Source organism: Mchenga conophoros, linkage group LG1, assembly GCF_057382185.1.
Source record: "Mchenga conophoros isolate Kocher_MC1m ecotype Shallow Benthic linkage group LG1, M_conophoros_male_GT1.1, whole genome shotgun sequence".
NCBI lineage: Eukaryota > Metazoa > Chordata > Actinopteri > Cichliformes > Cichlidae > Mchenga > Mchenga conophoros.
This window is the reverse complement of record NC_140526.1, coordinates 16,233,831-16,257,653: the sequence shown is the minus strand read 5'-3', so window position 1 is coordinate 16,257,653 and position 23,823 is coordinate 16,233,831. Positions and strand designations below refer to the sequence as shown.

General features: G+C 41.5%; 1 protein-coding gene across 1 annotated transcript; it reads right to left on the bottom strand.

Annotated features, from left to right (window-relative positions):
- Positions 1-603: 603 nt before the first annotated feature.
- Positions 604-3,881, bottom strand: LOC146583154 (uncharacterized). Its single transcript, XM_085280456.1, has 2 exons — positions 3,439-3,881; positions 604-1,197 (listed from the first exon to the last, which is right to left on the bottom strand). The coding sequence occupies exons 1-2, from the start codon at positions 3,793-3,795 to the stop codon at positions 868-870; spliced, it is 687 nt and encodes a 228-aa protein (XP_085136582.1). The 5' UTR covers positions 3,796-3,881; the 3' UTR covers positions 604-867.
- Positions 3,882-23,823: the final 19,942 nt, after the last annotated feature.

Sequence of the window (23,823 nt, the reverse complement as noted above, 5' to 3'; positions counted from 1 at the left end):
ACCACAATCATCACCCCACATAGCACCCAATGACAAGAGAGCAGGGAAGCTGTATGGGGGAGGGGTTTAGGAGTAACACAAGCAAGAACAGAGAGGAGGCTGAAAAGGGGATAAATACAGCAGAGATGAAGGGGAGCCGACAGAAGACACAAAGCAGGAAGAGACTGAGACCAGTGGGTCTCTTATTTGTGCTTATATGTACACATTAGTGTGACACTCTGAATGTATGAATGAAATGTATAAAGATATGAATGAAAACATGGAATTGTCTGTGAATAGTGACTTCTGAACACAAGAGGGGAGGGGCGAGTCTGTTACCATCCAATCAGAAGCAGGAAGCAGAGAGAGGGTCTCAGTGAAGCAGAGCGGTGATTGGTTCAGTTTGGGAGTGAATGACTCTGCAGCTCAGAGAATGAAACAGTTACCAGTGCAGCTGTCAAAGATGAGGCTCACTACATTTCTAATTCACAGAACGAGTGCAAAGACCAAGCTGATTTCATGTAGGCAAGCATGAGCAGTAAGAATGCAAATATTTAAAGGCACAATCAGCATTTTTTAAAACAAACAAAAAAAACACGCATCTCTATCAGTACTGAAGCACTTTTATACATAGTTTCCTGTTAACTTATGCCTTTAAAATCAGCCAAAGTCAGAGGGAGAGGTGCTGAATCAGAGCCAAATGGGACACAATGGGACTATTACAAAAAGAAAAAGAAGAAAAGAAAACAAGAAGCAAAAGCTGTTTTGAAGGATCCATAAAATATTTATTTATAAAATATATACAGTAAATATATACAGTCTGATACAAACATACATCCTTAAGATCAAACACTGCCAACTACCAGTGTTTACTGGGACCTGAACTATTTAGTCCTCAAACTCAGCAGCATAAAGCACTTGCTGAAATTTCATTCGCACCTCCATCCTTTTTTTAATGGTTAGCCTCTTCAGTGACGGCAAGAGGCTGAGCAAAAACAGTTCATCCTCATCTCTGAGGTTGCTGAGGGGATCTGCAGAACTTATCTCTGTTTCTGCGGATGTTTGTCTTTTGCGCTTAAGAGAGCCTCCCACGTCCTGATCGCTGGTCGGACAGGACTCCGGAAGAGAAAAGCTGGTGCTGACGACAGGCAGAGAGCCCAGCTGAGCCTTCTCCTCTTTGTCTTGCTCCTTCTCAGCGTTGCCTGCTCTACTAGCTACCTGTGTGGTGTGAAAACAGAAAACAAACACTGGTTAACACGGATTGCAACACACTACTGATTACGCTCAGTGATTTTCTTCTTCTTCTTTTTTTCAGATTGCAGTCAAACACCAGACATTTGCAATATTTCACTGTCTACCCCAAGATGGAGTGGTGAGCCAGTGTCCCAACATCCAATGGGAAAGAAGGCTTTTCCACTAGCACCTACTTCGCTTGACTCTGCTTTGGGTGTTTTCTATTACAATTGAGTACCAGCTCAATGTAGATAGGGTCATCATAGGGAGGCAGCTGGAAAGTCTTGTGATGTCATTTGTATGCGACACAAACACAAGACAACAATGGAGGACATCAAGGTGATGCTATACATGTGGCTTGGTCTATGGCTTTTTGCTAGAGTCAGGGTAAAAGAAGAGAGAGAGAGAGAGAGAGCGAGGGGTGGCTGCAGGCAGCGAGATGATCGTCAGAATTTCAAAATTGGAGGGTTTGATTCTTGTGAAGGAGTTGACCTCATGAATCATCTAGTGATGTCACCTCCTGGCCCATCAGTGGCATGTAGTCTGTTCAATGTGACTCAGCTCGCTTAAAATCCCGGCCATGTAGGTACTAAAAATGTACCTGGTATCAGGTACTAATACCTAATGGAAAACACGAAAAAGTCGAGTCAAGCAGGTTAGATGCTAGTGAAAAAGAGACAGAAATGCTCATGGAGAAGCAGTTGATTAAGACTAGCTTTAATGAACCAGACGGTAGACATTTGCTGAAAAATCACAGCAGGATGCAAAGAAAAGGAAAACAAGTAAACACTGGAGTAGCTTTCACTGGTGCAAAGCTACTCCAGTTTGTAGTTTTACAGTCTAAAACTACAAACTGCTAGTTTTAGACTGTAAAGATCAACGCTTTACAATAAAGGTTTTAGCTTTTGTCTGAAAAAAAAAATCCTGGTTCTGAGCAGGGATCCTGTCATCTCTTTACTTCACAATTTATCCTGTTCAGGGTTCCAGAGGGGTTAGAACCCAACCTACACAGAGTGCAAGGCAAGGCTAAAACAGAGAGGCAGACACTCCCAAACCTACACCCCCTCAGCCAAATTAGATTCACCAATTAGCCTAACATCTATGTCTTTGAACTGGACCAGGAAATTTGACCCCAGAGCCTTCTCCCTGTCAGACAACAGTACTAACCACTGCATCAACCTCATCTCACAACAAGGGCAAGTACACTGACTCTAAAAATTTCACCTCTACCTGTTGCCTGTTCTACTTCTTTCAACTGCTCCCCATAGGGGTCATCTGCCTTCATCTCACCCTATCCCTAGAATCTTCCTCTGTCACACAAACCCTCTGCTAGACCTCCTTCTTTGCTGAGCTGTACCTCTGATACAGTTATTTCTAATCTTGTTCATCCTCATCACTCCTAATTAAATAATCTGAGCATCTTCAACATTGTCACCTCCGGCTCTGCCTCGTGTCTTTTCATTAACGACCTACAGGAGAAATTTTTAGTTAAATTATGCAAATTCTGATTACATTTAGCTTTAATAAATTTATGTGATGCTGTTCTGTTGAAGGCTGATTAGACAGCAACATTATGTTACTGGCCAATTTTAGTTCATTCCAGAAAACTGACTGAGGCTTTTAAGCAAAACAGTTTGTACAAGACAGAAATATTAAAATATCCAATCGAGACCAAATTTTATTTAAAAAAATACTTTTTAAAAAGCACAAATATGACAAAGTACTGTCATACAAACAAATGTAAACATAAAATTTAGAGGCTGTATCGATGACTGAAACCCCTGTAGTGTACTATTGAAATAGATAAATAAAGTTTATATTGTAAGTATTGACCTAATTACAATGTTACAGAGATAAGTTCCCTTATTAATAAAAGAAATAACTCACAACAGCTTCAGAAATTGAGTATGTGTTAGTTTATCTACAGTAATATGGTTGCTACTTTTGGACTTCCAGGTGCTTTTATTTGGAAAAACGGATATCGTTATAGGCATCTGTTCGTAATGACATGGCTGGACGTTTCATGATTTTAGCGAACACAACATATACTATGATGTTTACGATATTTAGCCATTTATATATTCTTGTTTATACGTGCAGAGTTTCAATACTATGCAACAGTTCGGTATGATGGCGGTCACTATGACCTTTACTAAGTTAGTTAGCTGTAGCTAAGCTACGAAGCTTAGCAAAAGCTAATCTACTAAACATAAAAATGCATTTTACCGAATGGCGGACACACACTTCTGGCTCCCCCATGCCTCTTTCTCCTCTGGGTTTGACATAGGCGGTGAGCCAGGATAGCTGGCTGTACAGCACGGGGGTATGCCTGTCTGCCGGGTCCTCGTTGTCGTCCAGCAGGGGGAAGTGTCTCTTGGCCAGTCGCTTCTTCGCTTTACAGAACTTGTCGCGCAGATTTTTCCATTTCAGCTTCACCTCTTCCTCCGACTTTCCCATGGCGTCCGCGATCTCTTTCCACGACAGATGTCCCTTCATGTTGTCTTTGTAGTCCCGCCGTCTCGGATCGTACAGATTCGGGTGTTCACGTATCAAATCCGCCAGCTTCTTTTCCATCGAGTTCATTTTGTTTTCCGTTGGTTCACTTCTTCACCGCGAAGTCCTTTCGTCGACAGACCGCGATTTCGGTTCGTTTTTCTCGGTAGAGTCTAACCGGCAGGAGGAAGTACTAACGTCGCAGACTTCAAAATAAAGGTTATTCTCTGGACTTTGGTGACACATGACATCCTACAGTAAAAATTCCTTACCATGAAAAAAATAGGAGAATTGGAAAAAATATGAGCTACAGATACTACTTTATTTTAAAGCAGAACATGAATTAAATATAATTCATCAAATTCAAATGTGTTTTCTGTGGTTCTCCAATAGATGGCGTATTTGCTCTATTCTTCTCACCCATGCTGTGTGGGGTTATCGCGTACTCCGTTAAAACACAGTAAAAGCTGTAATAATCGTGCATGTGACTTTAACTTTGCACAGAAACAGCTCTTACCGAAGTCATCAATGACCTGAAGATCAACAGTGACTCACAATGAGTTTCAGTCAGTTCTACCTGACCTCACTGCTGCCTTCAACTCATTGACACTTCAAAGTTTTAGATTTGCAGAAATAAAAAGTCAGTCAGGGGTTCCTAACGGAACAGTCCTTGCTCCATTACTCTTTAACCTTTACATGTTCCTGCTTGGTACTGTCATAAAGAATCACGATATATCCTGATATTCTTATGCAGATGATCCAGGGTTATACTTATCATTTTTCTCTGATGATCTAACCCTTGTTCACAAGTTAATACCTGCACTTATCTGATGGTTGCCTCAAAACGTTTTAGAACTGAACAGAGACAAGACAGAAAATTTGTTCATATTTATCCATTTCTATGAAACACTGTGAGGAATTGGGAATCTTGGCATTATTTTGGATTGTGATCTAAGTTTTTATTCATCATATTAATAAGGTCACCAGAACTGCTTTCTATCACTTAGAAAATATATTAAAAAGTTAGAAAAGTCTTACCATTGTTGGAACTTGATCGTTCTGAAAGCATGACAGAAAAGCTGGTTATGACACAAAAGCCCTTATTAACATAGCTATCCATTGGCAGACAGTTGTTGTTGTTTTTTTAGATGTATATGTTATAAATAAAGAAAATATATTTGAAAAGTTCATCGGTTCAACATAATAAATCATTTGAGCAGAGTGTTACACTTGATCTATACAGTATTTGTGTTACAGTGCTAACATGTAAATATTTCCTATATTAGTCCTGTTCAGATATTTATGCAGCCTTTATCACAGGACATTAGATTTAATTTGAAGGAGGCAATGCTGATCTGTGACAGATCACACATGGCCTCCGTTTCTCCTCACCTGGTGGGCTCCTCGTGCAGGACACTGCAGATTACAGGGATGACACAAAGGATAACACCAATTATCAGGACATCAGCTCTGATCATAGGGATGTCACATGTGATTTGCACCCTGTTACAGTCACTATTATAATATAACTGTCTAGACTACCCATAGGTCCCAAAAGGGGAGGCAACATATTATTAGTATCCAGAAAGTCAAGACACCTTCATTTAAAAGGACAACACTGATTATACACACAGCATGAGACATATTTACCCGTTTAATCTACTGAACTGGTAAACATGCAGAGTTGCTGTTCTTGTTGGCACAGAAACAAATCATCCACTACTTTAAAGTGTTGTGAAGGGCTAAAAGCTTTATAAAACATTTTAATTTATCAATAAAATTCAGCTTTTGGATATTACATTGTGCAGATTTGGAAAAATAATATTAACTCAGATTTTTTTTTTTATTGTAGACCAATCACAAACTATTTCAGGCTATCGGCTTCCAGAGCCACAAGCAGCAGCATTAGTGTTTCTGAAAACCTGACGTGTAGGATTTTACTCTAATAACTCGATAGCTCGTGTAAATAAAATAACATTAGGCAGTTGTAGAAAATACTTTTGTCAGATGATTGGAAACAACTTTAAATATAAAAAAAATTGGGAAAATATGCGGTAAATAGACTGCTGTATTTAAAACAGACTTTCAAACCCTATACAGCAGGGGTGTCAAACATGTGGCCCAGAGGCCCCACCTGGTCCAAGAAATTGCCCATTTGAGCCACTGGATGTAAATGCTAAGAAATGGTAAGAATTGAAATAAGTACTCCAGTTTCTGGTGTGGCAATGCCAAAATTACCCTGGAGTGGACAAGTAAGAACATTTGGAGTATTTTCCCCACACAGTGTATGTGTATAAACGGCTACCTAGGGGGAGCCAAAGACCAAAATGAGCAGAAATCATCTGAAGGAAGTAGAAGCAGTCAGTGCAACTGGCAATAACCATAAAACCTTTACCTTCAGTTTGATTTTGAAGATATATACACAGTTTTTATCAAATCATTGACATTTATATTATCCTTGGCAGACAGTTGTGATGAGTGCTGTACCGGAGAAAATGTATCTTTGGTCTGTGGCACCTCAGCGTCTGGAAACCAACTTATAATAGGTATGGGTATCTTCCTCTACAGTATCATGATGGGTGTTGTTGTGCTTCAGCAGCTTTGCCTGCCAAGCTGTTCAGGAATGTGAACCACTGACCCGTTGTTCACAAGGTTACCGCTGCCAATATTTGGCTACTGTCCTCTACAAATGTTTATTTTCTGTACTGTGCTACTGTCCTTGCATGCCCCGCTGAAGTATCCTGTTTCACAATGAACTCATCTGCGTTTAAAATAACAAAGTATTATTGTAACAACTGTGTATTTACTAAATCTGGAACAATCTTGATTAAAAAAAATGAATGGGTTCGTAAAGCTGTTTGCCTGCTATCTTATCTTCTTTACTGTGGGTGACACAACATCCCAAATCATCTGGACACACACTTTCCCTCAGCCACAAGCACATCCTCTGTAGTGAGAGTGACATATTTATCATCAGGGGAAAAGGAGGAGCGAGATACACCACCTAAAAACAGACACTGATCAGGTAGTCATAGATAAGTCTGTGAGCGAGTGTCTGACCCAACAAGCTTTGCCAGCACGAGGCAGATCAGTGAAAAACAGTATCTCTGAATGGGCAGTTTAATGGGAACAGTGAGTTAATCATCTTCAAGTGCTAAAAAAGTCGTTTTATCATTCATGTCTAGACCTGATAATCTTAATATCTGGTGAGAAGGAGATACATTTTCCAACCCGATTCATCCTCTGCTCCGTGTGTGTGTGTTGTTTCAGAGCAGCTCTTTCCCAGAGCAGTGATAAATGTCACCTCAGCGGGGCCTTTAACACCTATGCTGGTGTAAAGGCTGACAGGGTTGGGGTGGGGCGTGAGAAGTCTGGGGTTCACACCTCACTGAGGATAGGAGATGATCCTGTAACTGAGCTTTTAATACACACACACACACACACACACACACACACACACACACACACACACACACACACACACACACACACACAGAGATCTAAAGCTCTAAAGAGGACAATAAAGGAAGAGGTACAATGTACATGTAATCCTACCTAGGACACAAAACTCATTCCACTTTACTCAAGATAAATAGAAATCCTGTGTTAACTTACAATAGAATCCATGGAAGAATCAATATCCAAATTAAAACTTTATTTGAGTAGCATTTTGCAGTTTCTTTGCCATCATATTGCATCTATAATGTTATGTTGTGGTTTTTCTATTTTGCCTGCTTTGACAGCACACTTTCACACAGTTTTGAATATTGCAGCGTCATTAAATTAACCAGCATGTTAAAACGGTTCAGGCTACAACTGTGTCACCAACATTAAAATACATGTAAATATATGTTTCATTCAAATTGCGACCTTTTCTGCATGCGATAGAAGCAGTCACCTGTCTGCATGGTCCGCACAAGTGTCTGGATCTGTTGTTGAGGAATTGCTGGGTAAGAGCAACCTGCAGCTGTGCAGTGGTCATTAGCTGTTGCTGCCTCTGTACACATCAACCCAGCCTGTCCTGGCATATGCAATAAGAGACACCCGCATAAATACATGCTAAGAAGTGTCTGGATGGCACAAGCACAGGTTGCAGCGCCTCACTCATCTTGGTACTTCTGTCCAGTCAGATTTCAAACAAGAACATTCAGATGAGAGATGGTGCTGCAGCAACAGTTTGGACACACATGAGGTTTGAGAATGCAGTAAACTGAAGCAATTCTGAGTGATTTCATTTGTGTGTGGTAAACAACTTCCCAGTCCCATCACTGTCTAAAACCAATTAACCAAAAACTGCTCACAGAATATGCTTGGGTTAAAGAGATTAAATTAATGTACTGAGAAATGGATTTAACAAAGACTCAGATATATTTCATGACGTAAAACTTTTATAAATATAAAGTGTTGACTGCCTAAAAGGAATTTTGGCTAACATTTTACTTTTGTGTTTTCATGAAAGCAGTATATCATGACATAGTTCACGTCTCTTATTCAGCCTACTGAGAAACCATTCCGTGCACTTTACTGAACTAGTGGGCTCGCTCACAATTGTCGTCATATTAGGATTTTTCATTGTGTTTTGTGGCTTTGTGAAGCCAGATGTTTTTATACAGACACAAACAAAGTCCTGAAATTATTCAAAATGACAAATTTGTTTTTTTGCACAACACTTCGAGTACAACATAATTTTTTCATAAAGATTGGGAAATCTCTGAACCAGCCTGAATCTTAGGAGCTGAATTAAAGTGCCCACAATCACACCGCGGGGGCGTGACAAGGCTCCACACTGTCAGTGTGTGCCTATCCTTTAAACTCTGCCTCTGTAACACAGACTCACATACATCCTGTTCCATTTGGCACATACATGTTAAAGGGAGACGCGGACTCATTTGTACTATTTAAGGCTTCAGTGAGACGTCTTCCTCCATCCTTTCTTCTGCCCTGCATCTTACTCATCTTCTGGGTGTGAGAATTGTCAGCGAGCTGAAGTCTCTCATTAACTCTGGAGCTCTTTAGCGTTTTCTCCCTTATTACACACACACACACACACACACAGACACACACACACACACACACACACACACACACACATACACACACACACACACACACACACACACACACACACACACACACGCACATTCATTTAGCAGGAGTTGCAAATGATTTGGCATATTTTCCTTTTTCTCCTGCCAAGTGAGCAGTCGTTTAAAAAAATATTAACCGTTCACTGAGCCATGCTTTCATTACTAAGATCATAAACTAAACAACTTCTCTTCAGTCTATGATCTCATATGTTTGACTTTATTGACAGTAAAACTAAATTTTAACAAACACACTTTCAGTCCACTGAAACCTGGACAGCAGTTTTTGAAACGCTTCATCTGTGGGTGCGAAGACGAATAGCTCAACGTGAGCTGAAGACCAAAATGATGCATGGTTTGGACCACGTAGGTTAACCACATCAGTACAAAGGACAGTAACTGGGGATGTGTGTGCATTTGTCAGACCTATGCTAAGGGGAAGTGTCTGTGCTTATCAAAGAGCAGGTTGAGCTGACATCTAAATGCTGAAGTGCTACCAGCTTTTTAAGTTGGCTGATACCTCCTACCGCCTTCCCCCACAGACACAGTGTAGAGTGTTTGTGTGTTTGGAGACGTATTTGAATATTAATCATCTGAAACACACTTTAAGGTGAAGACTCTGCAAACAGAGAGCGATCTTCAGTGTCATGGCTGTAGTCGGCCTCCTGTATATTTAACTTTTTCCCCCGTTTTAGCTGAAATCTGGGAACAACATGGACACATTAAAGAAAATGTGTTTTTTTCAATTACTTAGAGCATTTAAACATGGTGATAGATGTTTAAAGTATATGATAAATACACTGATTTACCCACTTTATTATCAGGGTTACTGCTAATAGTAACTAACAGTTGCATTCGAATGCCAAATTACAAGTTTAACATTTGCAGTTAATTTCTTCCATTATTTCTTTCAACCAGACATTTACCAGCCAAGTCATGTACAAAAACGATCAGAGCAGTTCTTCCCATTTCAGGGTGCATTCACATGTTCCCTTTTGAGAAGTAATTGTTGCAGTTACTCAAACCCAGAAGAATATGCTTCGAATTTTCTAGTGAACATCAAAGTGGTCCTTCCCTGTCCAGCAGCGTGGACAGGAAGCACAGTGCATGTGCAGATCCAGTTCAGCATCTGTGCCTCTTGAGAAACAAAATAATGAAAGACAGAATCTTTTGGCCGAACCTGCCAGCCTCGGGTGAATTTCTTGTAATAGCTCTTTCTAGAGCAGCATTTTCTCTAGCCCCCCCCCCCCCCCCTTTTTGGAGGGGGGTTTCATGGAAACAGCTCTAGATTGGATACCAGCATCACTGTCAATCCATTTTCTTATCCACTTCCAGGTTGGAGTGGGTCTGGAGCCTATCCCAGCTGTCATAGGTCAAGAGGCAAGGTATACCCTGGATAGGCCAATCTATCACTGGGCTAACTCAGAGTGACAGATTCACACTCACATTTAGAATCAATAAATAACCTAACATTCATGTCTTTGGACTGTAGGAGGAAGCCAGAAATCCTATACAGGCACAGGGGGATCAGGCAGACTCCGCACAGCCTCACAGAACCTGCTTGCTGTGTAGTGACAGTCTTAACTCCTGCATTACTGTGCTGCTCTAAGGGGGAACAACATCACTTATGTGGTTCTCACTGTGGAGCATTCAGCGTGACTCTTTTACTCATAAAGTTGTTTCCTCTAAGCTCCTCACATGTCCAGCTGGAAAAAGATGACCTGGAACCCTCACCTCAGTTAAATGTGCACATACTCTCTGACACACATACACACTGTATGAGTGTCAGAGAGTCACTCTGATCAAAGCCTTTTCTTTCAGACATTTGCAGTAATAATTTTGATTTACACAGAGGAGGATGCCACTGCGGTGCAGCAGACTTGAGGATGTCAGTCTGATCAATGACTAATTAAGATAAGTGGCCTGGTTTATTAGGGCCTCTGTTCTCACACAGTGTGTCTTCACAAACCAAACCAACTCGAACTGCTAACACCTGTTGTTCACAGGTTTCCCTAAACAAGGAAATAGATCATGTGCTGAATGTGTTGGAGTTGCTTAAACCGTGTGACTAAATCAAAAAGAAATGATTACGAGCACAACTAAAAGCAAAATAGCAAAGAGCACAAACCAGAACATACTGAGGAGAGCAGAACATCTTGTCACTTTTTTGAAGAAGTGATTTGGAAGAGCTGCAGATTAAAGCAGATTTTTGGACTAATTATCCCACAGGAGGATGAGCAGCCCTGCATTGAGCTGTGGGATTTCCCTGTTATCCTGACCTTTGACCATGACCTGCTATCCCCACCTCCCCAACCTGCTTGCTTGTTAACCTGAGCGTCATGCGTGTGACCCATCAGCACTTCAGAGGAAGTGCCAACAGAAAGGCATCTGTGGAGGGTTAAAGCGTTACTGACAGACAGGGAGTGAGACAGACAGAGGGGTATGAATGAGAGTGAGGGAAAGGAAGAAAGAGAAGCACAGAGTCTGCATGTCATGATTCATGCATTAACACATGAATGCCATTGAGCAGTGGAACAGGCAGGCAGCAGGGGGGACAGCATATGCATGCAACCAAAGATCGAGTTAAAGGGAGAATCCAAAGCAAAACAAATCCATGTGTGCTGGTTTTCCCTTAAGCTGTAGGGCTTAAAAAAAACAAACAAACACACAATATATATATATATATATATATATATACATAACATACATAACAGCAGGGTGCAAGATGCTAGCAGGCAAGGCATACATGGAACGCCATAACCAAGTGGCCGGCATAGTGTACAGGAACATCTGTGCCGAGTATAACCTGGAAGTCCCGAGGTCAAAATGGGAGATGCCCCCAAGGGTGGTGGAGAATGACCGAGCTAAGATCCTGTGGGACTTCCAGATACAGACGGACAAAATGGTGGTGGCTAACCAACCGGACATAGTGGTGGTAGACAAACAGAAGAAGACGGCCGTAGTGATCGATGTAGCGGTTCCGAATGACAGCAATATCAGGAAGAAGGAACACGAGAAGCTGGAGAAATACCAAGGGCTCAGAGAAGAGCTCGAGAGGATGTGGAGGGTGAAGGTAACGGTGGTCCCCGTGGTAATCGGAGCACTAGGTGCGGTGACTCCCAAGATAGGCGAGTGGCTCCAGCAGATCCCGGGAACAACATCGGAGATCTCTGTCCAGAAGAGCGCAGTCCTGGGAACAGCTAAGATACTGCGCAGGGCCCTCAAGCTCCCAGGCCTCTGGTAGAGGACCCGAGCTTGAAGGATAAACCGCCCGCAGGGGCGTGCTGGGTGTTTTTTTATATATATACACACATATATACATATATACATATATACTACAATTGTGTATGTGCTTACTTTAATATGAAGGAAATCCAAGATGTACCTAAATCTGAATCTTGGGTCTTTTAATATTAGTATATAAAGGTTGCTGGTCTTGAGTATTCAGGTGTGCCACAATAGTCCAAGAACTTTATGTCCCAGCAAGTTCATCCCAATACTCAAAGAAACTGAAAAACAAACAAACAAAAATAAGAAGTACATCTCAGGCTTTATAGCCCTCAGTTAGCATTTTAACTATTAAATAGTAAAGTCATGACAGCATAATTAAAAAGAAAAAACAAGCAGCGAAATAAGGTCTGAAAATCTGTTGAAAAGTGAAAGGCCACAGGGAAAGCTAAAGGCTAGGCCTGAAACTCTGATTGTGGGTGACTCTGCCGTAAAGGATGTACAAAGGATGTGCGGTAAGAACACTAAAGTCCTCTGCTTTCCTAACGATATGGTCAACAACCTGAAGGAGAGAATTCTTCAAATTGCAGATGAATATCCAACTGTGACAAACATTGTTCTGCATACAGGGTCAAACGATGTGTCCAAACAACAGTCGGAGGTTCTGAAACGGGACTTTACTGGATTATTAAATACTGTAAACTCTCTGAATGCAGCTGTATTCATCAGTGGACCTGTACCGCCGGTCAGAGGAGGAGACGAGAGATTCAGCAGGTTGTTTACACTGAATAAATGGCTTATATCAGCATGTGCTGACCACTCAGTGCACTTTATCGACAACTTTAATATTTTTTGGGAACGCAGGCACCTGTTCAAAGCAAATGGATTTAATTTTAACAAGTCAGGGGTGAAACTGTTCACCTCCAACTTGTTTTATTCCATACGTCATCCATCCGTGCTTGGTGCCAAGGCTGAGATAAACGAGGAGTTATCTCATAAAGAGGAACAAACAGTACTCCAAGAACAGACAAAGCCCAGCAGAAACCTTGAGGAGGAGCTCCATTTGCCCCCACCCGGGAAGAGCCTCAGAAAGGAGAGACATCCATGGCATCTGAGGAAGAGCCTCAGAAAGGAGAGACATCTAAGGCAAGAAGAGGGGTCCCTATTTGCCTCCAACTCTCTCAACAACACCAACGACCAGGACAAGGGACCACGACCTTCCCCAGTCCCCCAAACCCCTGACAGGCCATCACCCTCCTCCCCCTCCCTTTCTCCCTCCTCCCCACACCTGAAATTCACTGAGGAGATGATGGAGCTGGTCAATGTTGGGCTCAGATCTACCCCCCGTCCCAATCCCTTTTTGTCCCCCATAAACCCCCCACCAGAGCGGCCAAAGGTTCGCCATCGAGCCCCACCCTCAACAGAGCAATCGAAGTCACATTGCCCAGCCTCGCCCCCCTTAGTTCCTCTTCATGCCCTGTCTCCGCAGTCTGATGCGTGAAGTGTGAAGGGTCCGGGCTGTGAGGATTATGGCAGTGATGACTTTTCCCAGGAGAAGCTGGGACCCTGTTTACTAGAAGGTTTTAAAATTTCTGTACTTTTAGGTGACAGGAGACATGTGGCCTGGTCAAAACACAGAGAGCTGCACTCTAAAAGATCTTTAAACATAGTAAACATACCTTGTGTGCCACAGACTGCTCCCAAACACGAGGGGACAAGTAATACCTCTAAAACACTTAAGTTGGCTTTATTAAACATTAGATCTCTAGCTGGGAAAACATTTTTAATTAATGATTTAATCACTGAGCACAGCCTTGATTTTATGTTTTTAACTGAAACTTGGTTGGACCAAAGTGGAGCTGTTCTCATCGAGACGACCCCTCCTAACTACAGTTTTATCAGTGAGGTCAGGGCGAGCAGGAGAGGAGGAGGGGTTGCTGTCCTATTTAATGAATCATTTCAATGTAAGCAGCTATCTCCTGGAAGTTTTCAGTCTTTTGAATATGTGGCTTTACAGCTGAAGGCCCCATCCAAAGTTGTGTTTCTTAATGTTTACAGGCCTCCCAAATACTGCACAGACTTTTTTAATGACCTCAGTGAACTGCTGTCTGTGATCTGTGTTGATTTTGACTGTGTAATTATTGCTGGGGATTTTAACATTCATGTGGACAACCCTCAGGACAAAGGGACTAAAGACCTGAGTAACACTCTGGGCAACTTTGGGCTGACTCAGCATGTAACAGAGGCCACACATAATAGAGGACACACTCTTGACCTACTGATCTCCAAAGGCCTGAGCATTTCAAAGGTTACTGTGTCTGATGTGGGCCTGTCTGATCATTACTGTGTTTTCTTTGAAAGTAAAATCTCAGCCCACACAAATATATCAACAACAGTGATCACAAAACGGTGTATAACTGAACACAGTAGTGCAATTTTTAACCAGGTCTTCCCATTAACACCTGACCTGCCCAGAGGGTCAGTCAATGAGCTCGTCAATAGCTTCAATGCTAACATGTTAAATGTAATGGACACTATTGCTCCCATTAAGGTGAAGGTTATCTCTGGAAGGAAAAAGTCTCCATGGAGAAACTCCACACTGGTGAAAAAAGAAAAAAGAGAGTGTAGGAAAGCTGAGCGCAGATGGAGAAAAACAAACCTCCAGGCTCATTATGACATTTATAAAGAGAAACTTCACAATTATAATTTACAACTGAGGAATGCAAGGAGGTCCTACTTCTCTGACATCATCACTAAAAACAGCCATAATGCTCGGGTCTTATTTTCTACAGTTGACAGGCTAACAAACCCTCCTGTGTCAGTGGCAGCTGAACTTCATTCGACCATGGCCTGCAATGACTTTGCCAAATTCTTCACTGAAAAAATCCAAAAAATTAGACAAGCAATTGGTACATCAACAGCAGATCCAGGATATGTACTGTGTCCACCAAAAAACTGTTTAAACACCATGAAACAGTTTCAACCTATTAACAGCAAAGACCTGGAGGACATCTTAGGTAAACTGAACTCCTCCTCCTGCTGTTTAGATGTCCTGCCAACAAGTTTTTTCAAAAAGGTCTCAAAGACTTTAGAGTCAGACCTGTTACAGATCGTCAACTTTTCTTTATTATCAGGTGTGTTTCCAGAATCACTAAAAACTGCTGTAATCAAACCTATACTGAAAAAGGACCATCTTGACAAGACACAAATGAACAACTATAGGCCGATCTCAAATCTCCCGTTTTTAAGTAAGATCATTGAAAAAGCAGTTTCTCAACAGCTCAGTTACTTCTTAAAACAGAATAATTGCTACGATGCCTTCCAGTCAGGTTTTAGACAGAACCACAGCACTGAAACCGCTCTGACCAAAGTGTTTAATGACATATGTCTGAATACAGACAGTGGAAAAATGTCAGTCCTAGTTTTACTGGATCTCAGTGCAGCGTTTGATACAGTTGACCACAACATATTACTCAAACAACTGGAGAACTGGACAGGTCTTTCAGGAACTGTACTAAACTGGTTCAAAACATACGTAGAAAACAGGAAATACTTTGTATCAATAGGTAACTTCACATCTGAGCAGACAAGTATCACATGTGGAGTTCCCCAAGGTTCCATCTTGGGACCCCTTCTGTTTAACATCTACATGCTCCCACTGGCACAGATTATAAACAACAACAAAATAAACTATCACAGCTATGCAGATGACACACAAATATATATCACAATGTCACCAGGAGACCGAGGCCCTGTACAGGCTCTTGGTAAATGCATTGAGGAAATCAATGACTGGTTGTGCCACAATTTTCTCCAGCTAAACAAAAACAAAACTGAGGTAATAGTCTTTGGCGCCAAAGAAAAACGATTACAGGTCACCAGAGAACTTCAATCTATACATCTAAAAACCACAAACCAGGCGAGAAATTTGGGTGTAGTGATGGATGCAGACCTAAACTTAGAAAAATACATTAAGACAATAACAAAGTCAGCTTACTATCACCTCAAGAATATATCAAGGATAAAAGATCTGATGTCTCAACAGGACCTGGAAAAACTAGTCCATGCATTCATCTTTAGTAGGCTTGATTACTGTAACAGCATCTTTACAGGTCTACCTAAAAAATCAGTCAGACAACTACAGCTCATTCAGAACTCTGCTGCTCGAGTCCTCACTAAGACCAAAAAAGTGGACCACATCAGTCCAGCTCTGAGGTCCTTACACTGGCTGCCTGTCCGTCAGAGGATAGACTTTAAAGTTCTGATGCTGGCCTATAAAGCTCTGAATGGTTTAGGACCAAAATACATCAGTGACCTCCTGACCCAGTATGAACCATCCAGATCCCTCAGGTCATCTGGATCTGGTCTTTTATCAGTTCCCAGAGTCAGAACCAGACACGGAGAAGCTGCATTCAGCTTTTATGCTCCTTATATCTGGAACAAACTCCCAGAAAGCCTCAGATCAGCTGAAACACTCAGTTTATTTAAATCCAGGTTGAAGACTCACCTGTTCTCAGCTGCATTTGAATAAAGCACCAAATCCACACTTTAAGCTTAAATTTCAAAACTTACATTTAACTACTGATTTTATCTACTGTTCTGATTTTATCTGTTTTGATTTTATATACTGTTTTGTTTGTTTGTTTGTTTGTTTGTTTGTTTGTTTGTTTGTTTGTTAATTAGTTAGTTAGTTTATTTGCTTGTTTTAATCAATTTTAAATCATGCTTTTTATTTGTTCTTGTTTCTAATGTCTCTGTAAAGCACTTTGAATCACCTTGTTGTTGAATTGTGCTATACAAATAAACTTGCCTTGCCTTGCCTTGCCTATGAGAAAGCTTCCTCTCTAAAAACAAAACAAAAACAGAAATGGCAGCATGATTTAGGTTTACAAAGTTGCATCTGAATAAACCACAAGACTTTTGGAATCTCTTTAGGCAGAAGAGTAGTGGAGATGTTTGGCCAGGCGTGGATGGGGGGTGGGGGGAGCATGTTTTACAGCAGAGGAGATAGGCTGATTGACTTGACAATGAACTTCACTGTAGACCAAAGTATTGTAAAGTCAAAACTGAGGCCATCTGTCAGCTAAAGTTGGCCAAAACTGGGTAACAGCAAGAAAAGAATCAAGGTGCTCCAATGGCCAAGCCAAGGCCACACCTAAACTTGTTTAAACTGCTGTGGTGGTCATCTATTTGCAACTCAGATGGCCTGAAAGCACGTTATAGTCTTACAATATTAGAGAGAAAACCTCAATAATCAGACGATTCCTTAGATGCAAACACCTGAACCACTTGTCAACTGTGGTAAGGAAGAACTCCCCTTTAGCAGGAAGGGACCTCTGGCAGAATTAAGGATGGACAGACACCTACCGCAACCAGTTGATACTAACGTGTAAAGTAATACATAATTTTAAATCTATTTTAGGTTTCAGGTTTGTGTGTCTTTCCACAGTTCTTAAAATATACTCCTCCACTCATACGCTGTGGATTACAGCTGTGGGAGCTAAACCCACAGACATCTGTAAAGATGGTTGTCTCACAGTACGAGACAAAACAATGGAAGGACTTTTTTGCTCATCATTAGGATGAACGCAAAACAGCAGCAGATGGGAGCTGTCACTGGGTCAGCTGACACTGCACGCATCCTGCTCTTCACATGTACAGAATTTAATAAAAACAAAGAAAGAGCAGGTAGAGCGGCTGAGCAGATATTAAGACTCTGTGTGATTATATGTACTGGCTTGTAATGTTATAACTTTCTGGTTTTAGTGTCCTAAACTCTATGCGTACCTGTCTGAAGGTACGCATAGAGAAATATGACCCAGTGGGGAATAAATCATCTTTACCTTTTTTGCTCAAAGACACCAGCATTTGTAGAGGAGCTGGACAGACTGACAGACCTGAAAAAGTGCGCTGAATCCTGCTTCATACAGATAGGAGTCAAAGTTAGAAGGAGCGGGAAGATGAAGGGAAGTAGAAAAGAGGGAAATTGGAGTGATTCACTTCGGAAAACTGCAAACAAAACAAAGGAAGACATCAAGAGAAGAAGAATGGAATAAGCAACAGTTGGATCGTGGTCTGAGTTTGCAGCTAAAAGGCTCACAGACACACGCAGTCAGATGTGGTTTGCTGCTATACTTCGCATGCATACATACAGAATGCAGAGAGACGTTTTGGTTAACCATAACTAGTTGAGAATACTGTGGTCGGTAATGCTGTGTTTACTGAATTTTTTTCTATGATTCAGCTGTTGTTGCACAACATCACGCCCCCACCATACACAGAGATATATTGTGTTCATTGTGTCTGCTTCTATGTTTTTCTGCATCTGTCAACTGAGATAGCTTCACAGCTGCTCAGGACAGAGCAAAGATACAAAAGAGACGGAGCAGAGACTCAGGAGAAACTTCTGTGTACCCGAAAACTTCTGTCACTCCTTGAGTGATTAGAAGTGGTCTTATCTTAGCAGGGTATAGTAAAAAGAAAAAAAGATGACAAAACATCCTTTTTTTCTATTTACGTTAAGTCAAGGCTGAAAGAATTGAAAATTGAAACTGTGAAAATAATTAGAAGTAGAACGCCTGAACTATATGGACAAAAGCATTGGACCATCTCCACTTTATAACTGCAGGAGATTTCTGACATTCTAAATCATAGGTGTCAAACTCTGGCCCGTGGGCCAAATTTGGCCCGTAGCCTAATTACATTTGGCCCGCAAAGCCATACCAAATTATTATTAGAGCTGGCCTACTGGTATTATACAGCTAATATATATATTGTTTAGTATTAAGCTTTGCTTGTTCCATATTCAGTTTTTCAGCAAAACTTGTTTGAGTCCATAAGAAGAGATTCATTCTTAAATCTGGAGGAAGATTTTTTTTTTCAATAAATATTAATGTTAGCCCGCGACCTTGTTCCAGTTTTGAATTTTGGCCCACTGTGTATTTGAGTTTGACACCCCTGTTCTAAATCCATATGCTCTGTTTGGGTGGGTCAAGTTCTTCCACAGCCTTTGTGAACCAGTCATGTTGGACCAGAAAAGGAACTAATATGTCTGTTAATGTGACGCATCCTCTCACTGGAATAAGTTGCCCAGGCCAACCCCAGAAAAACAACCCTGTATTATTATCCCTCTTCCACCAAACGTTACACTTGGCAGAGTGCAGTCAGGGAGATGACATTTTTCTAGTATTTACCAAACTCAGACCCGTCCGTCAGATAGAGAAGCATCAAAACCGAAGCAAAGCACTTCCTCACAGGAAGTCACGCTACATGGGTTTTCCCTTATTTCGTTGCATTAATGTAGGGTCTTTACCTTACAATATGATATGTGGCACTATAGCTGCTTTTCCATTGCATGAACTTTTCCCATAAACAAGAAACAATTTCAAAGGTTTCTCCCTATAAGGTGGGAAAACTTGTTATAAAACTTAAAACTGCTTACTGAGGTACACTTTATACCTTAGACACGGTTGTTTGCTGCTTGGAAGCACAACATATAAACTTTGGCCCTTATGGCCTGAGAAAGAAAGAGAGAGAGCAGCACAGGTAGAGTGAGGTAGACAGGGGTAAATGGACCGGTTCATATAATACTTTAGTTTTACTCTACTAGAGCTCTCAAAGCACAACATGCCTCATTCAGACACAAAACTGCTTTCTATCTGACATTTACATTCCAGTGAATGCATCAGAAGGAACTTGGGTTCAGTATCTTTCCCAGTGATGCTTTCGCATGTAGACTAGAGCAGCCAGCGATCAAAGCACCAACCTTCTGATTAGTAGATATGACCTGCACGACCTAAGCAACCGTCACCTTGAGCGAAGCGGCGAATCAGAGAAACAAACAATACTGTTTAACTTCTTTTCACTGCAGTTATGTTTAGAAGCTAAAATAAATGTGCTGACAATTTCGCACACAACCTTGCAATAAGCTAACACATGGAAGATGTTTTTGCACAGGTTTTACCCGATGGCTACTCTTTGGTTGTGCACTTTTTTCACACATAAAGCCCTGAACTTGGACTTACCAGACAGAGGTGCATGTGGGACTGCAATTGTCAGATCATTTTAGCTGGTTTGATCAAGTCCACATGTTCTCTTACTGAGCTGATGTCTAAACGGTGTAGCTTATATTCCTGTGTATTTACCATTAGCAAGCGGGTGTCTTTTGTACAGCATCCTGCATGCTCTATACTAGCAGTTCCTCCCTTAAACCCACACCATGTATTTCTAGTAGTACAACTTTACTTAACAAAATACCTTAGAATTAATTTCTGGACCTGGTTTCAAGCTCCTGGCTGATTTCCTGCTGTGTGCTACATGTGAGAAAGCCCTGAGAAAAACATCCAGACCCGATTCTGACAAAGTTCAAATGCAGAAACAACCACACAGACCTGCAGCTCTGACACACAGAACAAGCAGGGGAAACACCCGGGGTCAGCAGAGATCCTGGTCCTTAAGTCTCATATGTAATAGCAATAGCAATTTTATTTTTATAGCACATTTCATTACATGTAAACTTAATGTGCTTAACAAAACCTGTGTAGGTTTACAGTGCCCTAAGGCAAAAAACAAACAAACAAAATAAATCAACAGCACCCTTTAAAACGATGGCCTGGGTGAATAAAAAGGTTTTGAGTCTGGTTTTGAATATGTGCACAGCTGTTATTGATCTCAGGTCAGCAAACACCATGTTCCAAAGATCAGGACCACAATAACTGAAAGCACCTTCAGTACACTAAGATGTGGTTCTGGGAACATTTAAAAGATCTGAACCTGGTGACCGGAGAGGTCTGACTGAGTTGTAAACAGTGAGCAGGTCAGAAACGAACTGGGGGGCCAAACCATCAAGAGCTTTGTGAACTAATAGAAGAATTTGAAAAGTACCTGTAAGGATTCTGGCCGCTGCATTTTGAATCAGCTGAAGTTGTTACAGTAATCTAACCTGCTTGGTATGAAAGCATAGACCAATGTGATTATCAAAGCTGAGATGACTGTCCAATATGATGCCAAGGATCCTCACTTGCTCTCTGTCTCTGTTCATTTCTAAACCTTTAAAAAAGATCCTGGGAGAAAATGGTCCTAGTATTTTAGTTGTCTATCCCCCAAAAGGTTGTTCATAGTAAAGGATAATAACTAATCTAAAGTGGTTTTTATCATTAACCATTCCCTAAACTAGTCATTTGAGTGAAATGATCTTTTAATTCTGAGCTCTAAAATCTGCCTTGGCTTTTAATTCAATGATTTCTTCCATAATTTAATGATCTGTCAACAACTGATTTATGTTTCCCAGATTTTTTATAAAGCTAAACTTGTCCCATACAGCTTTATTACCTTTTCTCAGATCCACAAACACAAGCTTATAGTCAGATAAACACAAAACAGACACACAAAAGTCACAGACTACCACAAACATGCAGGATGGATGTGAATAATTTAAATTATTTGTTTTTCTCTGTTCTTGAGAAGTTAAACAAGACATTCAGCCCCTTGATTGCATTTAATCTAAAAAATCAGGAAACGATTGTCTCTTCTCTTGTGGGATCAGAAACACACAGAACTGTTCTCTTTGGTGACAGCCAATCAGCATTAACACTAATAATAACAGAAGTATTACTGATGGAAAATGTAATAGTATAGTCAAGCCATGTCTGCTGTTATGAGATAGTGGAGACAGTGGTGAGACATCAATAAAATGGGAAAGAATTTAGGTGGTTGACATTAAACCAAGATCATAATTTGGACTCAAACACAAGACACCACAACATGGAATGAGCCGCAGTCTGCCAAACAACAAGGATGCTCAAGTAAGCCCCATACTGTTGTTTTAGAGGAGGATTCCTGGGAGCTTTTGTACTAGACAGATGTTAGATGCACGAATCATTCACATGCATGCTCTGTAACAGCTGGAAATGTCCTTCCACTGCTGTAAAACACCTGAGCTCTCTCACCATCTTTTGATTCAATTCAATTCAATTTTCTTTATATAGCGCCAAATCACAACAAAGGTTGCCTCAAGGCGCTTTATATTGTACAGTAGATACAGAGAAAAGCCCAACAATCATATGACCCCCTATGAGCAAGCACTTTGGCGACAATGGGAAGGAAAAACTCTCTTTTAACAGGAAGAAACCTCCGGCAGAACCAGGCCATCTGCTGCGACCGGTTGGGGTGGGAGAAGGAAAACACCCCAGCCTCTTGCACATCATAAGAGGCTCATTATGGGAGTTATCAAAGAGCAGTGTTCGATATGGATGCTAAATTTCCCTCAGTGCATTTGCAATTCTAAACATGCTGCCATATTGAGTGTAATTACATTACCAGGCAGTAAATATATGTAGATACATAATTATTTCACCATCAGAGATCCCTTGAAAAGACCCAAATCAAGAGTTAATTAATGAAACCACCATTATATGATTATCTTTTGTGCCACAGAACTCAGTATGTGTTCATTAAAAATATATTATTGCACTGGTAACATGTTCCTTAACCACAGTAAATTTGGGCAAGGTAGTTTACTTTGAGCCAATACTGCAGCTGCTAAACAAGACTGCCCCCCCCCCCCCCCCCCCCCACACACACACACACACACACACAAAACAAAAACCACAATCCCGGAGATGAAGCACCTTTAGTTTGTTTGGTTTTTTTAATGTAAGGACTTCTAACAGCCAGTGTGTGTAAATGTGTGTAGTCCGATGGGGCAGAACTCAACATCCTGATAACCAAGAGAAGGAAGGTTTCTATAATGTTTATAATGTTTCTATAAGCTGCATTTGAATAGAAGTCTTGATCCTTTCCTAAAACTATTAAGTAGTTTGTGCCAAACCCAACCCTAAAAATGATCCAAAACACTTCATCTCCTGGTCAGCTACTACCCTCCATATCTTATATGAACATTTGTGATGTGGAAACACTCCTGCATGTTGTTTCAGCTATGAACAAACCACCAATATGACCGTTTAGTCAGATGACCGGTGAGCCAACACTCAATAGAAAACAATTTTGCAGGATCTAGGACTGAGCAGCTCCCTCTGCAGCTGGATCCTTAGCTTCCTGTCTGACAGACGCCAGGTGGTCAGACTGGGCAGCATCACCTCATCCCCCATCACACTGAACACTGGTGCTCCACAGGGGTGTGTACTGAGCCCTCTCCTGTACTCACTCTACACCTACGACTGCACAGCCACTAACAGCTCCAACATCATTGTGAAGTTTGCGGACGACACTACAGTGGTGGGTCTTATCACCAACGGTGATGAGACGGCTTACAGGGAGGAGGTCAGCGCCCTGACCCACTGGTGTCAAGACAACCATCTCACCCTCAACGTCGCAAAGACAAAGGAGTTGATAGTGGACTTCCGGAGGTGCAGAGAAGTACACACCCCCATCACCATCAACGGCGCTGCTGTGGAGAGAGTGAGCAGCTTCCGGTTCCTTGGTGTACACCTGGCTGAGGATCTTACGTGGTCAGTACACACAAACAAAACAGTGAAGAAGGCGCAGCAGCGCCTCTTCTTTCTCAGGAGACTGAAAAGATTCGGCATGAGCCCCCGCATCCTCAGGACCTTCTATCGCTGTGCCATTGAGAGCATCCTCACTGGATGCATCACCACCTGGTATGGCAACAGCACCGCCTACAACTGCAAAGCTCTCCAGCGAGTAGTGCGGTGCTCTGAACGGATAATTGGAGGTGAGCTTCCCTCCCTCCAAGACATCTACAGGAAGCGGTGCCTGAGGAAAGCGGGGAGGATCATCAAGGACTCCAGTCACCCCAGCCATAAACTGTTCAGACTGCTTCCATCAG